At 37.0% G+C, this 24,244-nt stretch overlaps 1 protein-coding gene across 1 annotated transcript in view; it reads right to left on the minus strand.

Moving 5' to 3' along the window:
• LOC149288058 (DNA-binding protein RFX6-like) overlaps positions 1-19,403 on the minus strand; it is a 32,492-nt gene extending 13,089 nt beyond the window's left edge. The window contains exons 1-10 of the mRNA XM_089492221.1: positions 19,181-19,403; positions 18,855-19,011; positions 17,289-17,412; positions 13,942-14,003; positions 7,240-7,317; positions 6,886-6,913; positions 5,278-5,385; positions 2,977-3,054; positions 2,781-2,894; positions 2,651-2,700 (exon numbers count right to left, since the gene is read on the minus strand). Of these exons, the coding sequence (XP_089348347.1) occupies positions 2,651-2,700; positions 2,781-2,894; positions 2,977-3,054; positions 5,278-5,385; positions 6,886-6,913; positions 7,240-7,317; positions 13,942-14,003; positions 17,289-17,412; positions 18,855-19,011; positions 19,181-19,403 (1,022 nt within the window). The remainder of the gene's footprint in view (positions 1-2,650; positions 2,701-2,780; positions 2,895-2,976; positions 3,055-5,277; positions 5,386-6,885; positions 6,914-7,239; positions 7,318-13,941; positions 14,004-17,288; positions 17,413-18,854; positions 19,012-19,180) is intronic.
• Positions 19,404-24,244: the final 4,841 nt, after the last annotated feature.

The raw sequence follows: 24,244 nt of genomic DNA on the forward strand, positions 1-24,244 counted from the left end.
CTTGGACAGACATCTCAATGGACTTTATTACAGATCTCCCACAATCGGATCATTTTACCACCTTGCTGGTGGTTGTTGACCGGTTCACGAAGATGTCACATTTTATTCCCTATAGGCGCCTTCCTTCTGCCACCGAGACGGCCGCTTTATTCATTAAGGAGATTTTCCGACTACACGGCTTACCTGGGAGAATCGTCTCTGACCGAGGATCACAATTTACCTCGCATTTTTGGAGGGCATTTTGCACTCAACTTCACATGAGCCGTAACCTATCCTCCGCCTACCATCCTCAGAGTAATGGACAAACAGAGCGAACTAATCAGACGCTCGAACAATATCTGAGGTGCTATACTACGTATTTACAAGACGATTGGAGCCAATACCTACCACTCGCTGAATTTGCTTACAATAATCACATCCACCGCTCAATTCAGACATCTCCTTTCTTTGCCTCATACGGATATCACCCCTCCATGCTACCTGGAGCACCGATCCTCAGCCCAGTACCCTCGGTTGCCGAACATGTCAAACGTATGTCAAGAACTTTCGTACATTTACGCAAGACTTTGGTTGAGGCTCAACACCGCTATAAAGACTTTGCAGATCGTCACCGGAGAGCAGCCCCATCCTACCAACTTGGAGACAAGGTCTGGCTGTCCACAAGACATCTTAAGTTGACTTGTCCTACGCAGAAGTTGGGTCCCAAGTTCATTGGTCCTTTCCCTATTGTACGACTTATCTCCTCCTCGGCAGTAAAATTACAATTACCATCATCTTTATCCATCCACCCAGTTTTTCATGTGTCCCTAATTAAACCTTGGGTCATGAACCCATTTCCCGGGAGACATGCTAGTCCTCCCCCACCAGTCATCGTCAACGATTCCCCTGAATACGAGGTTAAGGAGATCCTGGATTCGCGTTTATTTCGCAACCATTTGCAATACTTGATCCGATGGAAAGGCTATGATCCCAGCGAGGACTCTTGGGAACCTGCCAATTCGGTCCATGCTCCCGCTCTAGTTTCCTCCTTTCACCGACGGCATCCCGATCGCCCTGGTCCTCGTACAGGCCGGAGGCCTTCCGTTAGGGGGAGGAACTGTCAGGGTCCGGCTACCCGTTGCGGTAACCGCCGGGGTCCGGCTACCCGTTGCGGTAACCGCCGGGGTCCGGCGACCCGATGCGGTACCCGCCGGGGTCCGGCGACCCGACGCGGTACCCGCCGGGGTCCGGCGACCCGACGCGGTCTCTTACCTGGATGCCCGCTACCCGCGGGCATCGGATCCAGCAGATGTCCTACCGGCCTCTCCACTCGACCGGCTTTTGCTAGGCGCGCGCGCGCGCGCCCTCTATTAACTTTATTGTTCCCCGAACAAGGTTCGCGGGAACTCGCCGCTGTAGCCTCCCACTCGGGGGCGGAGCTTCCCCCGAGCGGCAAGTTTAAAACCAAGCACTGAGCTTTGCTCAGTGCTCAGTTATTGTGCTTCCCTGCTACATCCTGAGTGCGCCTTCCTAGTGATTCTCCGTGTACCTACTTGGCTTTCCTTTGACCTCGCTCCTGCCTGACCCTTATCTACTAAACGGTTCGTGATTCCTGGCTCTCCTTTGACTACGGCTTTGCCTGACCCTTTTGTACCTCGTTGCCCGCTCGTGTACCGTACCTCGGCTTGTGTCCTGACGTTGGCTAGTCTGCTCCTTCTGTACCTCGTGACCCGCCTGTGTACCGTACCTCGGCTTTTCCTGACAGCGTTGTTGGCCTTATCTGCTAAACGCCTCTGCCTGCATATTGAGCTCTGCTCCCTATTGAACTGGTCCTTCCTGATTCCTGCTCCCGACACATATTTAGATTATGTCGCTGTATTGGCTTCTTACCACTTCTGATTACTCTACCATCTTGTCAGTAAAGTAATATTTCCTTAAATTACACCTAAACCTAGGACTTGCTAGTTTTACATTATAACCTCTTGTTCTAACATTTCTCCTCCTTTGATCCCTTTCAAGTATTTAAATGTTTCCGTGGCATCTCCTATGTTTCTTCTTTCCTCCAAGCTTTGCATACAGTATAGTCTTTCCTGATAATTTTTATCCTGCAAATAATTTACCATTTTAGTAGCCTTCTTCTGAACTCTCTCCAATATGTCAACATCCGTCAGGAGATAGGGTCTTCAGAACTTTACATAATACTCTAGGTGAGGTCTGACCAAAGATCTATAAAGAAGTAGAACCACTTCTCTCTTTCTTCTTCTAATGCATCTAGCTATACAACCCAGCACCCAGTTTTCTTTTTCCGAGACTTTATTGCATCTGTCGTAATACTTAGGAACACAAGTATTATATCATTTTATAAGGTATTCACCAAAATCTACTTGGTGGCATGCTTGTATGATTTCTTATAGCCCATATATATGTAAACTTAATAGCAGGTCATTAGTGAAATGTTCTGAATAACTTATCTCAGTTCTAGAACAAAAGCTACCAATTGGAAACATGACCCATTGTGTGAGCTGTTCAGGGATCAGTGCTTAACTGAGGATATTACAACATAGTGCCGAACATAAGTATGACCAAGTACTATCTTGTTGTCCATGTATTGTATTAGATTCATTCCTGAAACAAATTACAGTGAAATAATTTGTATGTAAAAATATGTCACCTTTCTGGCATTTCCTGCATTGTTGCTGGGATAAGTACATCTGTAAGAACCTAAAGCAAAATAAAAAAGAGAGGGGGTTAAACCTTAAATTAAGAAACCATATTTTGAGAAAGAGAAATCAGCAGCATACCTTGTACAGAATGGAATCACAGACACAGAATATATCTATGATCACCGGATTTTCAAGGAGAGGGAGAAGATGATCTGGCATTCCTTGCCAGAAGTGTAATAAAAAGTGCTGGATCTAGAAAAAATAAAACCAAATAGAAATATATTTTGTACTACCACATAAAATAAAAATAATCACCATATCAATATATTTTTACCTCCTCGAAATTCCCATTGATCGCATTGTCCAGTATACATTGACAGTGAGTTTTGTACATCATGATTAGAGTGTCTACCTGTTACAGTGAAAGACATACATCAAAATATGTTTGTGTGTTAACAACTTTAAAAAAGAACATCAACTACAGGCAAATACATTTCAATAACACAAGATCTCACTGGAGAAACCTCTCCAGGTTATCTTATTCACGTAGACTTAGATACTAAACTGTGACACAACAATAACTGAAGCGCTGTATAGATATATTGGACATTTCAGTTAATTAGGCTGCAATGGATATCACAAATATAACACAAATATCACAAATATAACAAAATGCATGGGTTTTCAATTAAATTTAGTATCTCTGATTTGGTATTTCCAAAAGTTGAAGTGTTAAAAAAAATAACCTTAATACCCCCCACATGTAATAAGCATTTTAATGACTATATTATTAGTAAAATGTCTGTTATTTTCTAATTATTTGAAGACAAATATATGCATGGTTTTCATTTCACAACTCATTTTTTTTCACAACTTTTTTAAGAATTTGAGAAGCAGGGTATGTGAAATGTAATAATAATGTGTGCTATATATATATATATATATATATATATATATATATATATATATATATATATATATATAAATAATATTGTGTGTGCTGTATTTTAATATTATGGATTAAATATTAGTCTGAGTTTTTGATCCTTTGAGTCACTTTGGGTTATGTATTTTGTAAGGAAAAAGTTATTCTGCTTTAATGGCTTTGGGAATACAATCTAATTCACCAAGGTAATAAAACATTTTGGAAAATGTTATTTTATTTGCATAGGAGCTTCTGGTGCTCTAATCAAGTTCTGTCTTTGTGCCTAAGACACACCCAACCACAGAAGCAGAAGTGCTTCTGCATTTACCACATCATCTCTAAGACTAGGCAAACATAATTGGCAGTTGCTATCAGTAGTTAATGCTAACGACCCATTAGTTCCTTTTCTCTGTCCACAGTACTAACCAGAGTAACAGGACATGAATACTAACAATTTTAATTGAAATTATTAAACCCTACACAGTCCCTCCTATTACACCATTAACCTAACACTGCCGTCCTCATTACTTATTAAAAAGGTATCCTTTTGGTTTAAAACCTAAAGACTTTTTACTGTACAATAACGTAGCTAATCCATGTTCCTTTTTCCTCTGTTCTTTTTCCTTTAATCAGGTTGCTGTTACTTTGAATTCTGACATTCTTCTCCCTCGTTTGATTACCCTGCCTTCTTGAGTTCAAATCAATGAATGTTAACAGCGGTCAAAGGATTAAATTTAATATGTACATTACAGACCATGCAAACCATGTCTAGAACCCCCAAAACTTCTAGGCTCATTAGAAAATACCCTGGACATTAGCAGAAAGGCAAAACACAGTATACTAGTGACACTCCAACCCTTTCAATGCCAACACATGGACTGTAGCATAACAATAAGCCACTAAGCTTTCACTTATGATTTTGACATTTTAAGAGTGCTGGTCTAACTCCATCACTAAATACTTTCACTTTTTCAGCCTCTCACATCCTGTGCAATCTGTTACTTATGGCCTATTTAACTTTGTTGTCAAATCCAAAGAAAAAGTACCCTATTCGCTTTTGAAGGTTTTGACCATCGTCATCTTTTTCAAGTTCTCCACTGCAATTTTACCTCTCATCACATTTATCCACCCTTCCCATTTGTACTTTTCTTTAGCTTTAGTGTTTTGGGGAGTTGTCTATAAGCACATAATTATGACCTTGTTCACTAAATTAGTGTCATGTATTTTGTGTTTATTCAGTATAACTCAAGAAATGTTATTTTTAAATTACATATGTACATACCTGGGAACTTTCCAAGGAAGGCTACCCTGAGCACTCCCTCCACACAAAGGGCATAATTAGGCATGGGAGATGTTAGCCAAGGATAAGGGCAGGGCTAGCCTCCGATAGTATCAAATAGATTGGGAGTGGGTGGGGGGGTAATGCGTGGGGAGGGAGAGTAGGTAAAAGTCACTCCTCTACCCCAGAAAAAGAAGAGAGTGACCCAGAGACCTAGGTAAGTGTATCACCTGGAGACTCTTTGTTAGAGCCAGTGAGTTCCCAGGCAAGCATATGTACCAGAAATAGACTGGACAGAGAGAAAAAGCACTTGTGTTTGAGGGACAAAATGTCACTTGCGTTGTCCACTTGGATGGTACATAGTCAATCGAGAATATTGAACAAAAAAGTATTGAACAAATATTTTCCTTTTATAATACTTTTAATCTTACCTTCTCCTTGGATAAACAGCCTTGTAAAACCAGATGTTGAGCACTAGGAAATTCTGGAAGTAGAGTTCCAGTCTTTGAGCTAAGAGAATATTTTCTCGTGAAGCCCCCCTTTAGATAAACACAGAAAAGCAGGCATTGTTATGTCAAGATTTTATTATATAACTTTATTACGCTGACCATAACTTAATACACAAGAGAACAAACACAGTTTGAAGATTGCAATGTCTTGGTCATACTTTATTCAATTACCTAATTTATTAATAGCATTTACTACAATACACTGGAAGGTTAAAGTGTGTTTTCATACATTATCAAATATTATCTGTTTAGAAAATAAATAAAAATAACCATGAAGTAATGTAAAAATTAAATAAAAATATTATCAAAATGTTCAGGGTAATCAACACATTCTACCACATTTTCTTTAACCACTAAAAACAAAAGCTTGGTAAAAGAAGTCTAAAAAAAAAAAAAGACTAATTTAGAGACCTATAATAAATTATATATGGATGTTAAAAAGTTTATGTGAGATCAATATTTTACAGTTGATTTATTGCCTGTAAACATTAGGGGTTGTCTTTATGTTGATAAAACATCCAATTAAGCATTTTTATTGCTCAAATGCCCATTAAGTGTATTAAAATCTAAGAACTGAAATGCACTTAAGAATAATCTTCCTAATGAAAAACAGGTTGTTTACGTCTTTTGATATAGCTAATGGATTTACCTTGAATGTTTATCTGGAATAAATTTCCGTAAATTTATATATATCCTGTCATATAGCATGCCACCTGTTTGTAATTATTAGTTAACACCGCCATAAAGATAATATTATCGTGCCCAATACGAGTTGATATATTAAATGTTAAAGAAACGACTTCTTTGAGCAACATATTCTTTATGAAATGGAATATATCTTTATCTCACTGAATAAAACAATATGTTTTTTTGACATGTACTCTAAAATAAAAATGTCCGATTATAATAATTGCTATGTTCAATACAGAAAATTAGACTTCTGGAATCATTGGGTTGTTTTATGTGGTTTGGAGTGAACAACTGTCAAAGAGAACGGTAGATTCTAACTTTGTTTCTTAACCAAAGATCCCATGTTTAGCCATGTTGTAATCTAACTACCAAAACCACATTGTTTCTATGGAATGAAACCACATGCCAATTTGCATACAAATACAAAAATGCTTATATTAATTGATGAGAAAGGATGAAAAAAATCATGCTACTAACTAAGAATTCTAAATGGTCTGCGGTGAGTAAAGCTGAATAGATTATTGATCAGAAAGTTTCTTAAACATGGCATTAAGATTGGTGAGTACATAAATGCAAGGAGATGCTTTCACAGCAAATACTTTTATCATTAAAACAATTCAAAGTAAATTGAGGACAGAAACAGAAAAAAAAAATGTATTAATCACAAATAAGTATTGCTTATTATATTATCAATGTGGAGTATAGCTTACAGACATTTGGAGAATTATGAATAAATAATTGTAATTCATTTAAAATAATGTTTAGGGTATTCAAATGTTCTTAAATTGTGTTATTTCTATAGGTTATAGCATAATTCATATGTATTTTATGAAGACTTACCTCACTCTTTAGCTTGCTCCCAGAAAATCTTTTCAGAGGCAAGAAGAAACATTTTTACCAAGTTAATAAAATAAATAACAGAGCCAGATTTACAATTTATGTCTGCTGTCTGAGGGAACATTCTTTATTTATAATTGAATTATTTTACAAGAAAAATAAAATGACAGCACTTGGCACTGACAAAATATGTACGTTAAAACTGTCAATTGCTTATGTAGAGTAGAAACTCATACTCTGCTTTTTATTTTCAGACATACTGATCTAGAGATTATTAAGTGTTGTTATAGTGTCAGATATCACTAATGTATATCAAACTATGCTACATTAAAATATTTTATTTAAATTGTACTTTACCTTGTCAAACCTTTACCAGAATATACAGAATGATAGTATGCACTGCTTTCCTTAATCCCAATGCCATAATAATGATACCTAGGAGAGAGAAGACGGCTTTATGAGCAATGGGCTTTTAATGTATTGAGTTTACAGCTTTGAGATGAAAGGCCCCCTGGATTGTTAGGGAAGGACAATATGGCTGCTGGATGAGTCTGATATCTAAGGGCATGACAATAGCTACAGGCTTGGGTATGGGATGCAACAATGTTTCTGTAGCGGTATATATGGTGGTGAAAGGGAAGGTTAGTCCTGGTTCTGTGTGGACAGGATGCTTATCGCCCACCCAGATGTTCCAGTAGATTTGGTGCTTTGAGGTATGATTTGTTCATTATTGTTTCTCTTGTAACGTTCTGTTTTCTAGTCGCAGCAGCAGAGATGTTCCTCATGTGAACATATATTTGTTTGGAGAATGGAGGCTGTGGGCCACCGTGCTTGGGGAGGCAGATTCAGCTGGTGGCTTATGGCACCCACTGGACAAGGCCTCCTGGTTATCAAGGTAAGAAACTTTTCTTGGGCCTCGGCTCAGCAGCTGGCAGGTTGCTTACGGTTATTTTTACATGTTATCGCTGGTATGGGATTATAATAAAGCTGTGGCCAATGCTATAACCCCCTTAAGGATTGAAATTATAGTTTCATTACTTTCATGAAGATCTAGGCCCAAGCAGTCATGGGATAGAGACTTTGATTAAACATTATGAAACATCCTTCTTTCTATGATATTCCTTAAACCTTAAAAATTATTTAAAAAGTGTTGATTTTTGTAATTTTAGAAGGAGGCATAAGATTTAAACAGAGTAATGCTGCAACAGTCACAACAGGACAATCGCCAGAATTATACTCCAGGCATCACGAAACACAAAGACCAAATAAAAGTTAAAAATCATTAAATTAACTTTGCAGAAGGGATCTGGGCATAAAATAAGCCATTGTAAATAGGAAATGGATGTGGAGCTGGTGGAGATTTGTTAGGTGTTGATGGCATACCTCCCAAGCATCCTGGTGTTCATAGGACAGTCATCATTTTAAGAGAACTTGGATGTGTACCCTTTTATGACTCTGTAAAACGGCCCCCATGTTAGGTTCACATTAATAAAACAAAGTATTTTTATGGGGAAATGTTTCTTTATCCACGTATAGCATAAGTAAGCTTCTTACTTCCTCCTGAATGCTGAGATTTGTAACAAAAAGTAGCAGAACTACAAAAAAATAATGTATTTCTATTTTGACATTCTCCTCTTACAAAAGTTGCCTGAACCAGTAAAAGACAATCAGAAAATTAGCAATAGGGGAGAGATAGCATGGATGATTAATCACAAAGATCAAGAAGATTGCTGTTCCCATGGTATACACCTAAGGCCATAAAGGTTGCTTTAGGTGTCTTAACTGCTTTGCAACATACCAGCATACCTACCAGAGCATTCTTTTCTACCATTAACATTAACAGTTGATGTTTAAAATTGACAATTAACTAAACTAAACTTGTTTTCAAGCCACCTTAAAATGAGTTTAAATTTCAAAACAAGAGACATACATGAGGCGGAGAACCCCAAATTCATTGTGTTTGGGAGCCCAGGTATTGTATGTTTCTCTACTGTCGGCTCACCAAATGTACAAAAGACAACATGTATTTCTCTAAATCTAAATGAATCTAAATGGCTGCATTTTGGAGGATTTTTTTTAAATGTGCGTAATTAGTGCTGCTTTATTATGGAGCAAATGCAATGTTGATCAAAATATGAACTAGTGATAGTTAGGGCCAGTGTCAATAGACAAGTTCTGCTTGAGTTACGCCCCTGACAGAATACAACATATTTTATTAAGTCTTAATATATTAGTGGTGCACACAATATTATAGTATCAATATTGCATCTCTAACTGAAAATGTTTGAGAAATTATTACTGTGGGTGCAGTACAATTTGTTCCTAGATTTGAATATACTATATAATTACCAAAATGTCATTAATGTATCTGATTATGACGAACTTCACTGCGAAACAATTAGGCCTTATGGACAGTGGCGTCGCTACAGGGGGGCAAGGATATTCCTTGCCCCCCTCTTGCCCCCCCGCCGGATTTGGAGCCACCCAGGACAGTCCCCTTGACTGCTAACGACGGCATGGTGCCGTCGCTAGCAGTCCCAGTCAGGAGCTAACGACGGCACCATGCCGTCACTAGCACTACCTTACCTTGATGGAGGTCTGTGGACCCCCATCACCACCTACCCCGGCGATCTGCCCCTCACACTGAAGGGCATCACCGGGGCCACCCGATCCGGCCGGTGACGGCACGCACAATGACGCGATGACGTCACTGCGCAACTTTATTAATAACTGATAATTGTCAGTTAAAGCGATATGGGGGCATGCTGCTTAGATGCCTGTATCTCAGGCATCTAAGCAGCTACAGACCCCCAACATATACCGTTAGAGAGCTAATTATCTCACCTTTCCAACAGAGATAGCTTGTAAAAAAATAATTTTAAAAAATTATGTTAAAAAAAAAAGTAAAAAAAATGATTTAAACATAAAGTAGTTAAACTTTAAAAAAAAAAAAAGTTTAAGTATTCTAGCTAAATGATCACTGTGGTAGCCAATGTTACCACAGCGATCATATAGCTATAAAAAGTCACATTCCCTTTTTAAAAATGGCCGATACTAATTTTTAATCCTATGATCCCTTTGATCATGGGGTTAAATTAAGCCAACGGTAGAGGGAGGCAATTTTTTAAATCCTGATGAACTGCAAATATTATTAAAATCAGCCATTTAGCCTGTGTGGTACGTGAGTAACCATCTCATCCCTGCAGCGCCTTGCATTTTTACTGCAAACCTTTTTTTTCCTGTAAAAGTGATTTTTTTTTTCTCCCTTTACCATCATTCCTTTGGGATTGTAAGGGGAAAGAATGGCGTGTGTGCTTCTGTGAGTGAATGTACGGAAAGTATGGTGTGTGCTTCTGCGAGTGAATGGAGATATGAAAGGCGTGTAAATGATCAGTAATTAGGGTTGAAGCCTTGACGTGGCATTACTGCTCATGTAGGAAGTTAAATTATGGCACAAAAAGTACACATTTGCAAGAACTACACCCCTTGGCGCATCTAATGAGGGGCTGTATGTGTTTCTAGTACAAATCTGGAGTGCGCTAGACACAAATGAACATGTCGCTATGGTTAGAAAAAACATATTTTCTAGCCAAAGCGACATATTCCATCATTATTTGTGCACTCAACTTTTGTCCTAGAAATACATGTAGCCCCTTATTTGAAGCTCCAAGGGGCGTAGTTTCTTTAAATGGATGAATTGTCTGAATTAGGGAGAGCATGAGTTAATGTGTGGATGATTTGTCTGAATGAGGGAGTGCATGAGTAAATGTGTGGATGATTTGTCTGAATGAGGGAGAGCATGAGTTAATGTGTTTGTGTGTATCATAGATGTATAATTGTGGAAGGGCAAAGATGGCACTAGCAGGATGTTTGAGCCTTGGGGACCGAGATGGCACAGCCCGGGTGTAAATGGGACAAAGATGGCAAATCTTATGTGTGTTATCTGGGTGCTGGCCAGGTTCTATGTGGGCAATGTAGACGCCAGGGCTTGCTTTGGGGTGTGCAACCTGTGATATATGCGTGTAATTTAGGGGGTTTTAAATATACTTTTAATGCTGTGTTTCTATGTGAATTCCAATTGATCTGTACCTGCAAAGCTGGGTTTCTGTGTTATTCTGTAGATCCATATCTGCTATGCTATGTTTCCATACATTATTTATGTATACCTGCAAATACAGGGTTTGTATGTCTTGTTCAGTTGATTAATACCTGCAATGCTGTTTCCATGTATTTATTTGATCTATACCTGCGATGCTACGTTTCATATATTATTATTGTATACCTGCAAATACAGGATTTGTATGTCTGATTCTGTTTATTTGATATATACCTTCAGTGCTGAGATCACAAGTGAATTGCAATTGATCTATACATGCAAAGCTGGGTTTGTGTGTTAATGTGTTGATCTATACCTGCTATCGGCAGCAGGGTCTAATATTTATATATATATATATTTATATATCGGCAGCAGGGACTAATATTAATATATATCGGCAACTGGGGCTAATATTAATCTATATGGGCAGCAGGGGCTAATATATATATATCAGCAGCAGGATCTAATATTAATGCAAAAGTTAAGGTATTGTGTTGTTTAAAGGATTTCAAGGATTAGTCGTACTAAATTGTGGCTTCAGGCTTCCCATGTTGAATGATCAAGTATTGTATTGTCCAATAACAAAAGTATCATTCCATAGCACATTACTTTTGGCAATATATATATATATGTTTTTTCAGTGGTATGATTTAATGGTGGAAATTATTAATGCCCACCCAGTTTGACTGTGGTATCTTGTGTGCCCCCCCCTATATACTGTTTCTAGAGTCGCCACTGCTTATGGACATCTATTGTCTAGGCTACTGCACAAAACTCAGTGTATATATATATATATATATATATATATATATATATATATAGGTAACCAACAAAACATGTTTAATGAGCTGATATTCCAGAATTACATCTCATTATTGACTCAACTAAACCTTAAAAAAAAATAACTTTTTGGTGTCCTCTTTAATACATTAAAGACCTAGGTAGCAAGAACATTCAAAGAAAAAACCTCACGTATAACACTGATGTTTTTCTGCATCTTTAACACACAAGTGGAGTCCTTATTGTTGAGCACCAGCATATATCCCTAATATAATATGACATAATATCCCTGTGCTATTCCTATGAAGGCTACACGACGCTGGGAGCAGCATGCTATGGAAGCTGTGCTGGTCATCTCTATCTATCCACTTGTATTTGATTCCAAAAGTAAAAGCTGTTACCTCATCCATATTAGACATTCTGCTAACATGAACACAGGAGATTTAAAGGGAAACAAACCCTTACGAAAAAATTACTGCAGTTTTTCTGAAGTAATACTGCAGTTTTTTGGACATGAAAAAACTGCAATACTGCACTTTTACTGCAGTATTACTGCACATTTACTGCAGTTTTACTGCATTTGCAATATGCAATAATGCAATAAAGCTGCAGTACATTGAAGTACAACTGTAGGTTTGCAATATAAAAAAAAAAGTGCAGTAAATGTGCAGTAATACTGCAGTACAGTGAAATACAAATGCAGTAAAACTGCCGTAAATGTGCAGTAATACTGCAGTAAAAGTGCAGTATTGCATTTTTTTCATGTCCAAAAAACTGCAGTATTACTTCAGAAAAACTGCAGTAATTTTTCGTAAGGGAAGGACTGATTTTCAGCTAAATCATTTTATTTTACCATTTTTTCTTGAAATACCATTTGTTTGTGTAATTGCCATCAAGAAGCAGTCTTAGCATTATATAAATGTAATTTACCAAACTGTTAATCTTAAAAGGCAACTGATATTTCAATTGCCATATTTATGACTGTTTTATTTAAAAAGGTACCATACATTTCCTGTAACATATGTTCTTTTTTTGTGCACCCAGTAGTCCCTGCCATTATCACGTACTGCAACAAACAATGCCTGATAAGCTAGATGATATTAGTAAGCTTTTCACAAACTTGCAATAACGTTATCACGCGGCCAGCTGTCACATCATGTATTTTCGACATATTACATTTCTACTAATAAATATGATAATAGCTTTAACCAGCCATCTCTGAAAGCTTGGGCTTTAGTAAATGATACAGGAGTTGCTATGTGCCTAGTGTCTTCATACTTTAAAAAGGTCTTAAAAAGGAGAAATATATTAAAGTATCATTTGTTTCGATATTACATTGTCATCCATGTAGTTTATGGAATACATATATGGTTTAAAGGGAAACTTCATGAAATTAATTTATGTTAATTTATGCTTTGAAATAAGTATTGGAATACACAAAATAAACATACGTAAATGTGCTTATAGACAAAAATAAATATTACAAACTGCCATTAGAACAGTTTTTCCTGTCCTTTTTTTTGACAGCTGATTGACATACCTGGGAACTTTTCCAGGGTATGCTACGCGGGAATGGCTTTTCGGGGTTGGGTGGCAACACACAAAGCCAAGGCTAGTCATGTGAGGGGCTGGGCTAGCCCAGATAGCATTAAATTAGTGAGAGTGGGAAGAGAATTGAGCAGTGACTAGGCATGGCTAACGATGCTCTTCTACCAGGAGAAAGAGAAGAGTGACCTGGAATACTGATTAAGGACAGAAATGTGATTAATATGTTTATATTAACTTTTGATACAGATCTTACAGTTAAAAAAATAGTTCCTTCCATTTAATCCAAAAATCTCCATACCAATCACATTGATTACGAAACAAAAAGGACAATCTATGAGCACCACAATGCATTTTCCACCTCACCATAAACGTAGACCTTTACATACAGTATATATTCAATATGTTTAACTATTTTTATTTATTTACAGTATGAATACTTTAACCAACACAATGCTAAATGAATACACAAACTATTAATATTCTGATCCTTTAAACAAAGTTTACTTGTCTACACTATAAGTCTCTAATCAAGCCAGACCATTTAGTATTCTGCTAAGTTTATTGCAATTTTAGTTAGAGTACAACAAATTGAATTGAGTTGAACAATTCACTTACAAACAGTAGCATTGTCTTACTTTGAGTGTCCCCTGGTACCAAGTCTCCTTGTGGTCAGAAGCGGAAACTTTTGTCGAATTGTCTAAAATAAATTGGAATGTAATTAGTGTCTACATCTTTTATCAAGACATTGTTTTCTGTTACAACTAGATAGACAGGCAGACAGACACAGACAGACAGACAGAGAGGGGTATTGTAAGTTTTACATTTCAATTTTTTTAAACAACATGAGGACAGAAAGAATCCAGTTGTGCGAGAAATTCTACCTAAAATGTGAATGTTTATCTAGTTGCCCCTATGGCTAATTGTAGATCTGTAAGTAAAGTAAAATAAAATAAAAATACAGCTGCTAACAGTCTTGGTGACAGAACTTCCTCGATAATCACATAGGAAAGGTTACAAGCATACACCCTCGTTCCTCAAACATCTTTGTGACCAATATACAGTATATGGCCAAAGTTAACTTTATCTTTGAGTACAGCAACAAGATACGTATGTATCATCGGAAACTCCCCCAAGTCTTTTTATTGCTATAGCCCCTAGTAACTTTTATAAAAGTAGCACTTAGACACAGAAAAATCAGTCCTCTTTTAAAACATGCACATTTCCTGCAATTGTAAGTACTGTAATTCATAGGACATTAGATACGCTTGGATTCCAAGCTCTCTTTCCCTATGTAGCATAACTGCCATAAATGTGTCCAAAATTATTAGTAGTGGTAAGATTTCCCCTCACAAGCTGCAGTGTGTTATTATTAGAGGATGGAAGGCATTGTGTGGGGTCCATGCCTCTCCAAATTATTTTTCACTGCATTTTAACACCTTCAACCCAAAGAATGTAGGATGATGGGGAGACGTTTTCCCTCTAACACTCTCCCATACATCCAGGAATCGGATAAAGGAAAGGCACAGCATGGGACCCATGCCTCAATTTGGTATAAATTTCAACCCCCTCATCTTCCTGGGAATAGTTGAAGACTAGGTCCCAAAGGCATCTCTTATTATTGAGTACTGAGGATACCTCTTTTATTTTTTAAATACAATATTTCTTTATTGTTTTATATATCTTTGTGCAGGGGAGTCACCTTGCAACTCAATGACGATGTGAGGTGAAATTTAACTTCAAGTTGTCTTTCTGCAGTCCAGTGTGTGTCAGCCGCGAGTGATTTTTATGAATTGACTTTAAGGAATTTGTGCAACTCACCTTATGAATATATCCCAATATCTGATGCCAACACAAGGTAGATTGAATATGATGAACATCATAGATGCACCACATCACTATAGTCACCAGTTGAGGTCTACTTTAATCAAAGGAGAAGGCATTGTTCTCCATACAACAACTATCAGGTGTAGTAACAGGAACACATGTCAACAACATTAGTCTCCTATTGTGGAGCACTGTGGAGTATGATGATGTTATATAAATCATTAAGTAATAATAATAATAATAATAATACCATTGGAGTCTTGCAACTCGTTATGTGGATCAAAAAGTCACCATTTGGTTTGAATTTAAAAAGGTATCTTTGTTCACTTACATAAACAACTTCATCTGGACTAGTAAAGCAGTAATTATCATTCGTTACTTAACGAGTACAGAACTACCAACATTGTTGTTCTTCTTATTAATTATTGATTTATATGGCACCATCATATTCTGCAGCACTGTACAATTGGTAAACAGAACATAACAAATAAATTGTCACATAACAGTTTGGACAGAAACAAAAGTAGATTTTTAAGCCTGTTTTGACAACTACTATACCCTGTGCGCTTACCCTAAAGACTAATTGTTAGTTGAATAAAATGTTATTTCCACAGCAATATTCATTTTTTTTATATCAATGGACTAACACAGCTATTCTAAAAATGGAGCCATCTATAATTTGTATTTATGTTTTTAAAATGGGGAAAAGAGAGTCCTCGGTCAAACAACTGCATTTGTACACATAAAAATGGCATATGAGGAGCAGGCAGTCTCTCTAGGACATAGGAGGGTTTGTAGCATTCAGTCTGAGGAGCAATTCCAGCCAAGTGACCCAATAATATAGCAGCCCAAGACATATATGTTAGACAACACTCCTAAAATACAGAAAGGGAATACATGGAAAACCTAAAAGGGAGCAAAGGATCAGGATTTGGACACTTCTAGGCACTTTGTGCTCACACACATATCCATGGAACAACCCAATTAAGGCAAGGGAAGATGGATTCTATTCTCCTCAGTTTTATCTAACTTTCAGTTTTCAGTTGCATATTTAACTTCGGCACTGACCTAAGCATATGCCTGTGAAGCACCATGTCTGCACCTCATCCTTCTTCTGAGCGCCAAGATATGATGACCATATCCCTGTGCACTGTGCCTTTCAATGTATCCTGTAGAAACTGTGCCTGCTCAGCACAGTCCTCTACAGTGTTAATGGAAAGGTTAGTGATAATAGATCTTTTTAACCAGCTCACTGAGCAAGGGTACTACTGGGAACCTCTTGCCCAATTGGGATTCTGCCTTCCTAGATCTGCTGTCCAAGGCTTAGTTGGCCTTAGTTTCAGTGGGGAAAGGCCTAGCCTTGTATGGGCTCTTGGATCTGTGTGGGTTCAGCTTTTCCTATTGCCCTGTGGCAAAGATGGTCCTACATGTGAGAATTAAGACATGGATTACCATAAACCTAATCACAGAGTGCAAGATGATCAAGAAAGCAGCCAGGCTTAATTATTAACAAGTGAGCCAGATGTGTTGGCTTACAAACAGCAACAGTGTATGACACTCATTGTATGGCTCAGCTCTGGCTCATCAATCATATCAAACCATGAGCCAAACAATTGGCTGAAGATAGGGTTCACTAGTGTTGTGAGATTGCAGATGAAAACAACATTCTGTTTAAAAATGAATTCTCATCTGAAATTTCAAAAATCTACTTTAGTAGTGTTTGTAAAAGATATATACCATTACTAATTCAGTAGCCTAAACAAGTGCAAATTTATCCTAAGCCTCAAAATATATGTATTTAAAAAATGTTCAGAAGACATTAATACAAACTTCCCTCTGTTAAGGCTAATTAAACAAAATGTATAATCTCATACTAATTATCTGATATTTATTTAATTTGGAAAAAAGAATCACATGGTATGTTTCAACTTTAACAAGCAACAACTGTTTCTTTTTTAAGTTAAAATTTTTTACAAATTGTAAAATTAATATATTTAAAAATAAAATAAAAAAAACAGCAGCATTGTAATGAGACATTTGTTCATAGTTAATATATTTCCAAAAATACTACTTTCCTTAAAATATTTCTATTTTAGATGAATGAGAACATTAATCAATTTTCTATTTTGTTTTTTAGGACAATACTGGTGATTAATACCTTCCCAAATGTTGCAGCACAGGCTGGTTCTAGTTTTTCCTTTCTGCAGAAGTCTAAATAGTGTGCATACAGTATGCATCTGGGCAGACAAACTCCTTCACACACTATATAGTTCTCCTCCAGCCTGTTAACCAAAAGCAAGTATTTTGAAAAACAATATATATATATATATATATATACATATAAAAACACATAGATGGAAGGATATATAGAAAATGTAGATTTGATTTTTTTTTACTTCAAAGTATGAATATTGCATTGATATTGAGATGGGAAACAAGAATAATTGGTCCACCTAGGCTGCTCTTGATTTCTTTGATAGTTTTATGGCAATCAAAAGCTTTTTGGATTTCTTTATTGTGTTTTCCTGTACTGCTTCCACTGGTGGTTTACTCCAGGTATCAATAACCTGTTCTGTAAAATAACATTTTCTCACATATCAGCTCAGTCTTCCACTCAATAATTTTAAATCATATCCCCAATATCTGCGCTCCACTTTTTATTTCCTTGACAAACTTGAATATTTCTATCATACGTCTCACATTTTACGACTTTGTGATCTTTCCTTGTATGTTCTGTTAGTAAGTCCACATATAATCTTAGTAATCTTTAATATTATTTATGTTTTTATGAAGCCACAGTCTCCAAAACAAAACCAAATATTCAAAATAAGATTTATAAAGTGTCATTAGTATGTTTCCCAACAAAAGTGATAATTCAAAGTATTGGGCTTTAGAAGAAAATGCAAACTAAGCATATTAATTACCCTGTATCCTTTCATTTTATGTACACATACATAGTAATTATAGATGGATTACTTCTGTTGACATATTTTGTTTGCCATCAAGGAAATGTTTGTAGAGGTTTTTTTTCAATTGTTTAGTTTTTAGTTACTCTGTAGTGCGAACATGTGTCATCTGAAAGTTATTTTAACAAAATCTCACACGGAGGTCTCAAATAAGTTAAATATATGCACTCTGTACACTGCTTCAATAAGATGTTTCATTGATGTTATTATTTACATACTTAGCCAATCAGCAAGAGGAAATTAATTTAGAGTGGACAATTCTAAAAAATCAGTTTTACTTCCAGAACCTACATCTAGTTTCTTGCTTCATAAATTTATACAATCCTTTTACCTTTTAAACTACCGTAAGCGAAAACAAAATATTCCTAATGATGTATAACACTTTAAAATAAATAGTATACACGTCCAAACACATACAATATATAAACAGATATTCAAAATTACAATCTATATAGAAAATGGTATTGCCATTTCATACTTATGACTGTAAATTATATCAACAATTAGATAAATTAAGTATTCATTTGGCACTTTTTCATTGCTGAGATTGAAACACATGATGTCATAGAAAGCATGCTATATAATCAAGTTCATCATTCTATACTTCTTTTTTATGTAATTATTTGCTGCAATCTTTTTTAAGTAACATACTTGCTATATCTCCTACTACATTTACACTTTGTGACCGTTGTTAATTTGGGTTTATTTCATTGGTTATATTTTCATAATATATTTTAATATTCAGCAAATCTACTTACCATTGTAAAGTAAGCTGTGTTTGCTTCTTTTTATCCTTGATAATCTGTGTGATGGATTTCTTTTGAGATGCCTTATTGCCTTGAGCATTATTTTTACTGTATATAATATCCAAATCCTCGTCTTCTGATGAAAATGTTCCATTGGAGAAGTGGATCTCTGATAATAGGGTGAGAACACAACATATTTAGAACATAGAGGTTTAATGAACATGATTCTTGCATATGGTTTTGTTCTAGTTACAGAACCTCACAAAAAAAAACAGTAGTAAAATGGACAAGTTAACTTGAAATTATATAACAAGGAGTAAAACTAATGTTTTTCTTACCTGTTTTTATTCCCAAGCCTGCAGATGTTTCTTCATCCTCTGGAGTTAGCAAAATCCCATCTTGTCCTTCCATACATAGATCCTCTTGAGAGTATGAAAGTAAATCTTTTCTCACCACAGTCCCATAACAATCCTCAATCCTTTGTGATATTTTTTGGCAAGGCTCTACATTTTGAAAGGGACAATCTCCCTCTTGACTCTCAACAAACCTCTCGACGGGCATGGTGTTAGATGCAAACCCATACAACCATCAAATATTAAGTAACGTGTGATGTTCAGACCACAGTTTAGTTCAAAGAAAGATCAAAGATCATTCCAAATTTAAAATGTGCGTGGTCTTAAATTCGAAAAAATAAATCTAAATCCCAATTTGGTTAATATGGGACACAGTAAAAGATAACTGGTCCATTTAATATGTTGTAAATTAACACAACACAAGCGAAATGTCAAATATATGGAAAAAATCCTGTGTTCTATTGTAAGTTCCTTCTGGGAAGCCTCGGAATATTTGCTTGCTGGTCTGACAATACCATTCCTAATGGTTTAACATGACATGCTATTTTAAAGACAGTCTATAAACACGCCCTTTTGTTGGCATAGATCTGCTATCAAGTGAAAGCCAGTTGAACATCAACGTATTGGTGCCTTTTATCCCAGGTGCTTTTATTTTGATGAAAAAAAAGTCTCATAGGGGCAGACTTAATTAGTTTGAATGTGACGTTGCAGCAATGAATTGGGTTATCTGTTGTCTCAAAAGGATAAAAAAAATGGTGGCGATCAGATCAGCCTCATTAATGATTAACAAGTTGGAACAATCATGTCAGATTGTGTGAGTCAAAGTGATGTTTGTTTATTATGTGTTTCCATATCTCTAGCTGTATGGGTAAACCAATGACACAGTGTTTGCTTCTTGGTTCAATCAGTAAGGAAACTGAACATGTAGTAGTATATTTAGTTGATAAGTGACAAAAAAGAATTATAAATCCTGACACTAATACTTTAAAAAAATGACAGTGTTTTTTTTTACTCTACATGTGATGCATACATTATAGGAGAAAAAGGCATCATTTAAGAACTATAAGCAGACTCATAAGGAAAAGGATTAAGTGCAAAGCTAGGCATAAGAAGGAAAAGTGCATTATTACTAGACTTGTGCATTCGTCTTCGGGCGAACATGAAAACGAACACGAAGAGTGTGTCTTCGTGTTCGTTCCGAAGACACGCCGAAGAGAAGACAGCGGCGGTAAAATGTAGGCGAAGACGAAGACACACACCACGAAGATCTTCGTGATCGTCTTCGTCTACCGTTCTTCCCCCCCCTTCTAACTTACCTTGTCTTCGCGGCATCGCGGCAGCTCCCGGACGTGGAAATCCGCAGGTTCGCCGTCACGGGTTACAGGGTAGTGCGAATGAGCCTATTGGTCGCCTACAGGGACCTCCTCTGGCATCAACCAATTGGTTCACTCGCACAGTCTTTGTAAGTTGTAACCCCTGACAGCGAACCTATAGATTTCCGTAAATACGTAGGTTAAAGGGCCGTGCAAGTGACCAATAGGCTCACTCGCACGGCCCCTTAACCCTTTAAAAAAAAAGTTAACCCCTAATAAAAGTTAACCCCAATGCTGCAACTTACCCGGCAGATCCCACTGGTCTCCCTGTTCTATCAGTTAAATGTCCGTACAAGCGACTTTATTGGTCGCTCGTACAGACATTTAACTGATAGAACAGGGAGGCCAGTGGGATCTGCAGGGTAAGTTGCAGCATTGGGGTTTTAAAAGTCTGTACGAGCGACCAACAGAGTCGCTGGTACAGACTTTTAACTAATTGAACAGGGAGGGAGACCAGTGGCATCTGCAGGGTAAGTTGCAGCATTGGGGTTTTAAAAGTCTGCACGAGTGACTCTGTTGGTTCCATGAATATTCGCCCGAAGAGAAGACAGGAACGGGCGAATATTCGCGGAATACGAAGATTTTTTTCCCCCCGAGCACAAAGACGAACATGAAGAGCCCCCTGGTGCCCAAGTCTAATTATTACATACCCCAAAGTATACACAAAGAGAAAACTGCCCAGATAACAGGGGAGGGATGGCACATTCTGGCCTGGGGGGCACACGTAAAGCGAAATGGCCCCATCGGCCCCTATCATCCCCCTTAACTAGCACATGCACTGGCACACATGTTTACACACACGTACGCACTCACATTGACACCCACATAAACACTAATGCTAACACATACACACACTGACACACACACTTACATGTACTCCCACACACTAACACAAACACACACTTACACGTACATATCCATGCTAACACACACACACTGATAACACATACACACAGATAGACACTTAAGATACATATATAAATACTCTCTTGACTTGGACTGGCCCTTTTTAAAGAATTTTGGGCTGGTCCAGGGAGCCAGCATGCATCTGTTGGTTAATAATGAGTATATTTTTTTAGATATAGAAATAAGAGCAAGGGAAAGCAAGAAATAGTTAACCTGAAGTTAAATGTGGATACAGGTTTAGCTGTCTGTCTCAATTAATATTTCTGTTCTTTTTTTCACAAAAGTGAGGCTGAAGGAAGGATCCTTAGACAAAAAAAAAATAGTGAAACGTAAATAATTTATCTGTATAGGTGAAGAGATCCTACTTCAACTCTCCCAAGTAAAAAATATAAATAAACACATGATTTTAAAGGAAATTTTTAAAAGCATTTTGAAGTGTTCTGGTAAAAGTAAAACAAAGACTGATAATTATTTTTCTGTATCCAAAATATTGTGCTTTTTTTTTTTTTTTTTCTTAAACAGTTCTAATTTTTGCATAACATAATGTTTTCAGGTAGCTGCATACAAGTCATTTGTAAATGTTCTAAATATTACTCTAGTAGACAATCATTCTCACTATTTACCATACAGCCTGTGGTAAACAACAGAATAGCTCAGTCTTAATAACTTATACTGACTAGTATTAGAAATGAAATTACTTTATTAGCATTGTGATAAGGAACCAACTCAGTGTGGTGACTGAGCTGACAAAGTCTTCTACAATAACTCATACTGTCATTGGCAGTATCCAGGACTACAGATAAAGAGAATGACAATAAGATAAAATGAGGTTTTATGAATGCTAACCTACACTACTGTATAGAGTGCTGCATTTTATGCTCAATGAGAAAAATATTTTATTTTGCAGACTATGCTAAAAGAAATTAATTGGGCTAAATGCTAAAGCAATGCAAAATGGTTTGGTTTTATTCTAGGAGTAACCTGTCAAACTTAACCTAGTTGAGTTAGCATATCTAGATTCTAGGAAGATATTTGACACTGTCCCTAAGAAATACATTGCAGTGTTTAGGTTTGGATGTCTCATAGGTAAGGTATGCAGACCCGCACCCTCCTGAGAACTCATTTCAACTACATAATTTTTTTTGAAAGGACACGCCATCTTGCGAGTGGCAAAATCACTTGCATGTCCTGGGATGAGAGTTCGGTGTGAGGGTTCAGCGACACCATTGAAGTTTAGGAGGCGAACATTGATCGCCTCCTAAACTCTTTTAAAACGGGCCTCCACCGCCATACAGTGTATGGTGGACATTGACGCCCCGGGGAGGGGCCAGACATTGGCCCTGATGCCGATCTCAGTGTTGCTAAATGCCTCAACGTCGACAGATTGCTTTCTACACCTGTTTAAAGCCATGATGGTCCTGGCATGTCAATTGTCACTAACCGTATGTTAGTGCATGACCTGCTAGAAGCAGCAATTATCATTAAGGGGTTAAACATGTGTAAGAGTGAATCAGCCTATTCTCTTTAGGCCCACAAAAGTAATAGTAATGGATAGACTACACACATATACATTACACATGCCAGCCCATATACAAAGCCATACAAGCATACACATACATTCACATTCATGCTTGCCCTTACACACAAGCATCCTGGCTTACACTTGAGTTCCAGCCACATGATTGCTTGCACTTAGACACATTTGCCCTAACAAACACTTTCAAAACACACAAACTCTCTCTCCTCATTATATCCCCCTTTCTCCCCATCTCTTCTTTCTCACTATAATTTCTCCCCATCTCTTCTTTCTCTTCTTACCTGACTTCTTGATTTCCTCACATTCTGGCACCCAGAATCAATCACATTGTGTGAGAAAGCACTGAAGCAGAGTTCTGTATGAAAAGACCTCACGTCTTGGGCCGGTTAGAGGGAGAACCATGATCCAGCAGTGGGTGCCATCCTGATTATAGCCCAGGTGGCTGCCTTGGTACTAAGACCAGGAGAAAAAAAAATCTATCTACCCACTAAAAACTATATTTTTTTTTCAGACTGTTCAATTTTTACTGGTAGCAGGTGAGATGAATTGTACAAAAATAATACAAAAAATACATTTGTTCATACTATTTTACATTCTGAAAAAACAAACTGTATGAGGGTGAGTCAAATAAATGACTAAATAAATATATTTTGAAATACAGCTTTTCTTTTAAGTATAGTTTTATTGTTTCAAATGGAATGGTGGACCCTGGTACTGACACCTTAGAGGCAACCATAAAACTGTATCTAGCCAATTAAACAAGGTGAATTGAAATTTGTCTTGAGTCTGAATTGTAATCAGATGATACAAAATAAGTTTCCCTTCCCCTCTATAAACTCTCCATTTTCAGTAAAAATTGCAGTCAATCAAGAACCAGTAACAAAGCAATTTGAAAGTAGTAGGAGAATACCAACCAAAATTAAAACAAACAACTAACATATTATAACATAATATTTGGCACCTCAAATTATTACACAAGAAATACTTGATTCCAAATTCTATACAGTATATATATATATATATATATATATATATATATACTAGACAGATCGGATCGACTGGGATAGCATAAAGCTCCACCTGCCTCCCCTTCCCCAACACATCAGTCTTGGGCTACCTCAGCCAGACAGCTACCTGTCCCCCCGCTGCACTCTACATACCGCACAGCCAAACCACCATTTACTTAGGCTTACCAGCTCTGACACACAAAATGCCCCAGAGAAAGCCAACGCA

The sequence above is a fragment of the Sceloporus occidentalis genome, unplaced genomic scaffold (assembly GCF_023333645.1).
Source record: "Sceloporus occidentalis isolate IW3139 unplaced genomic scaffold, rSceOcc1.0.p SCAF_54, whole genome shotgun sequence".
Classification (NCBI taxonomy): domain Eukaryota; kingdom Metazoa; phylum Chordata; class Lepidosauria; order Squamata; family Phrynosomatidae; genus Sceloporus; species Sceloporus occidentalis.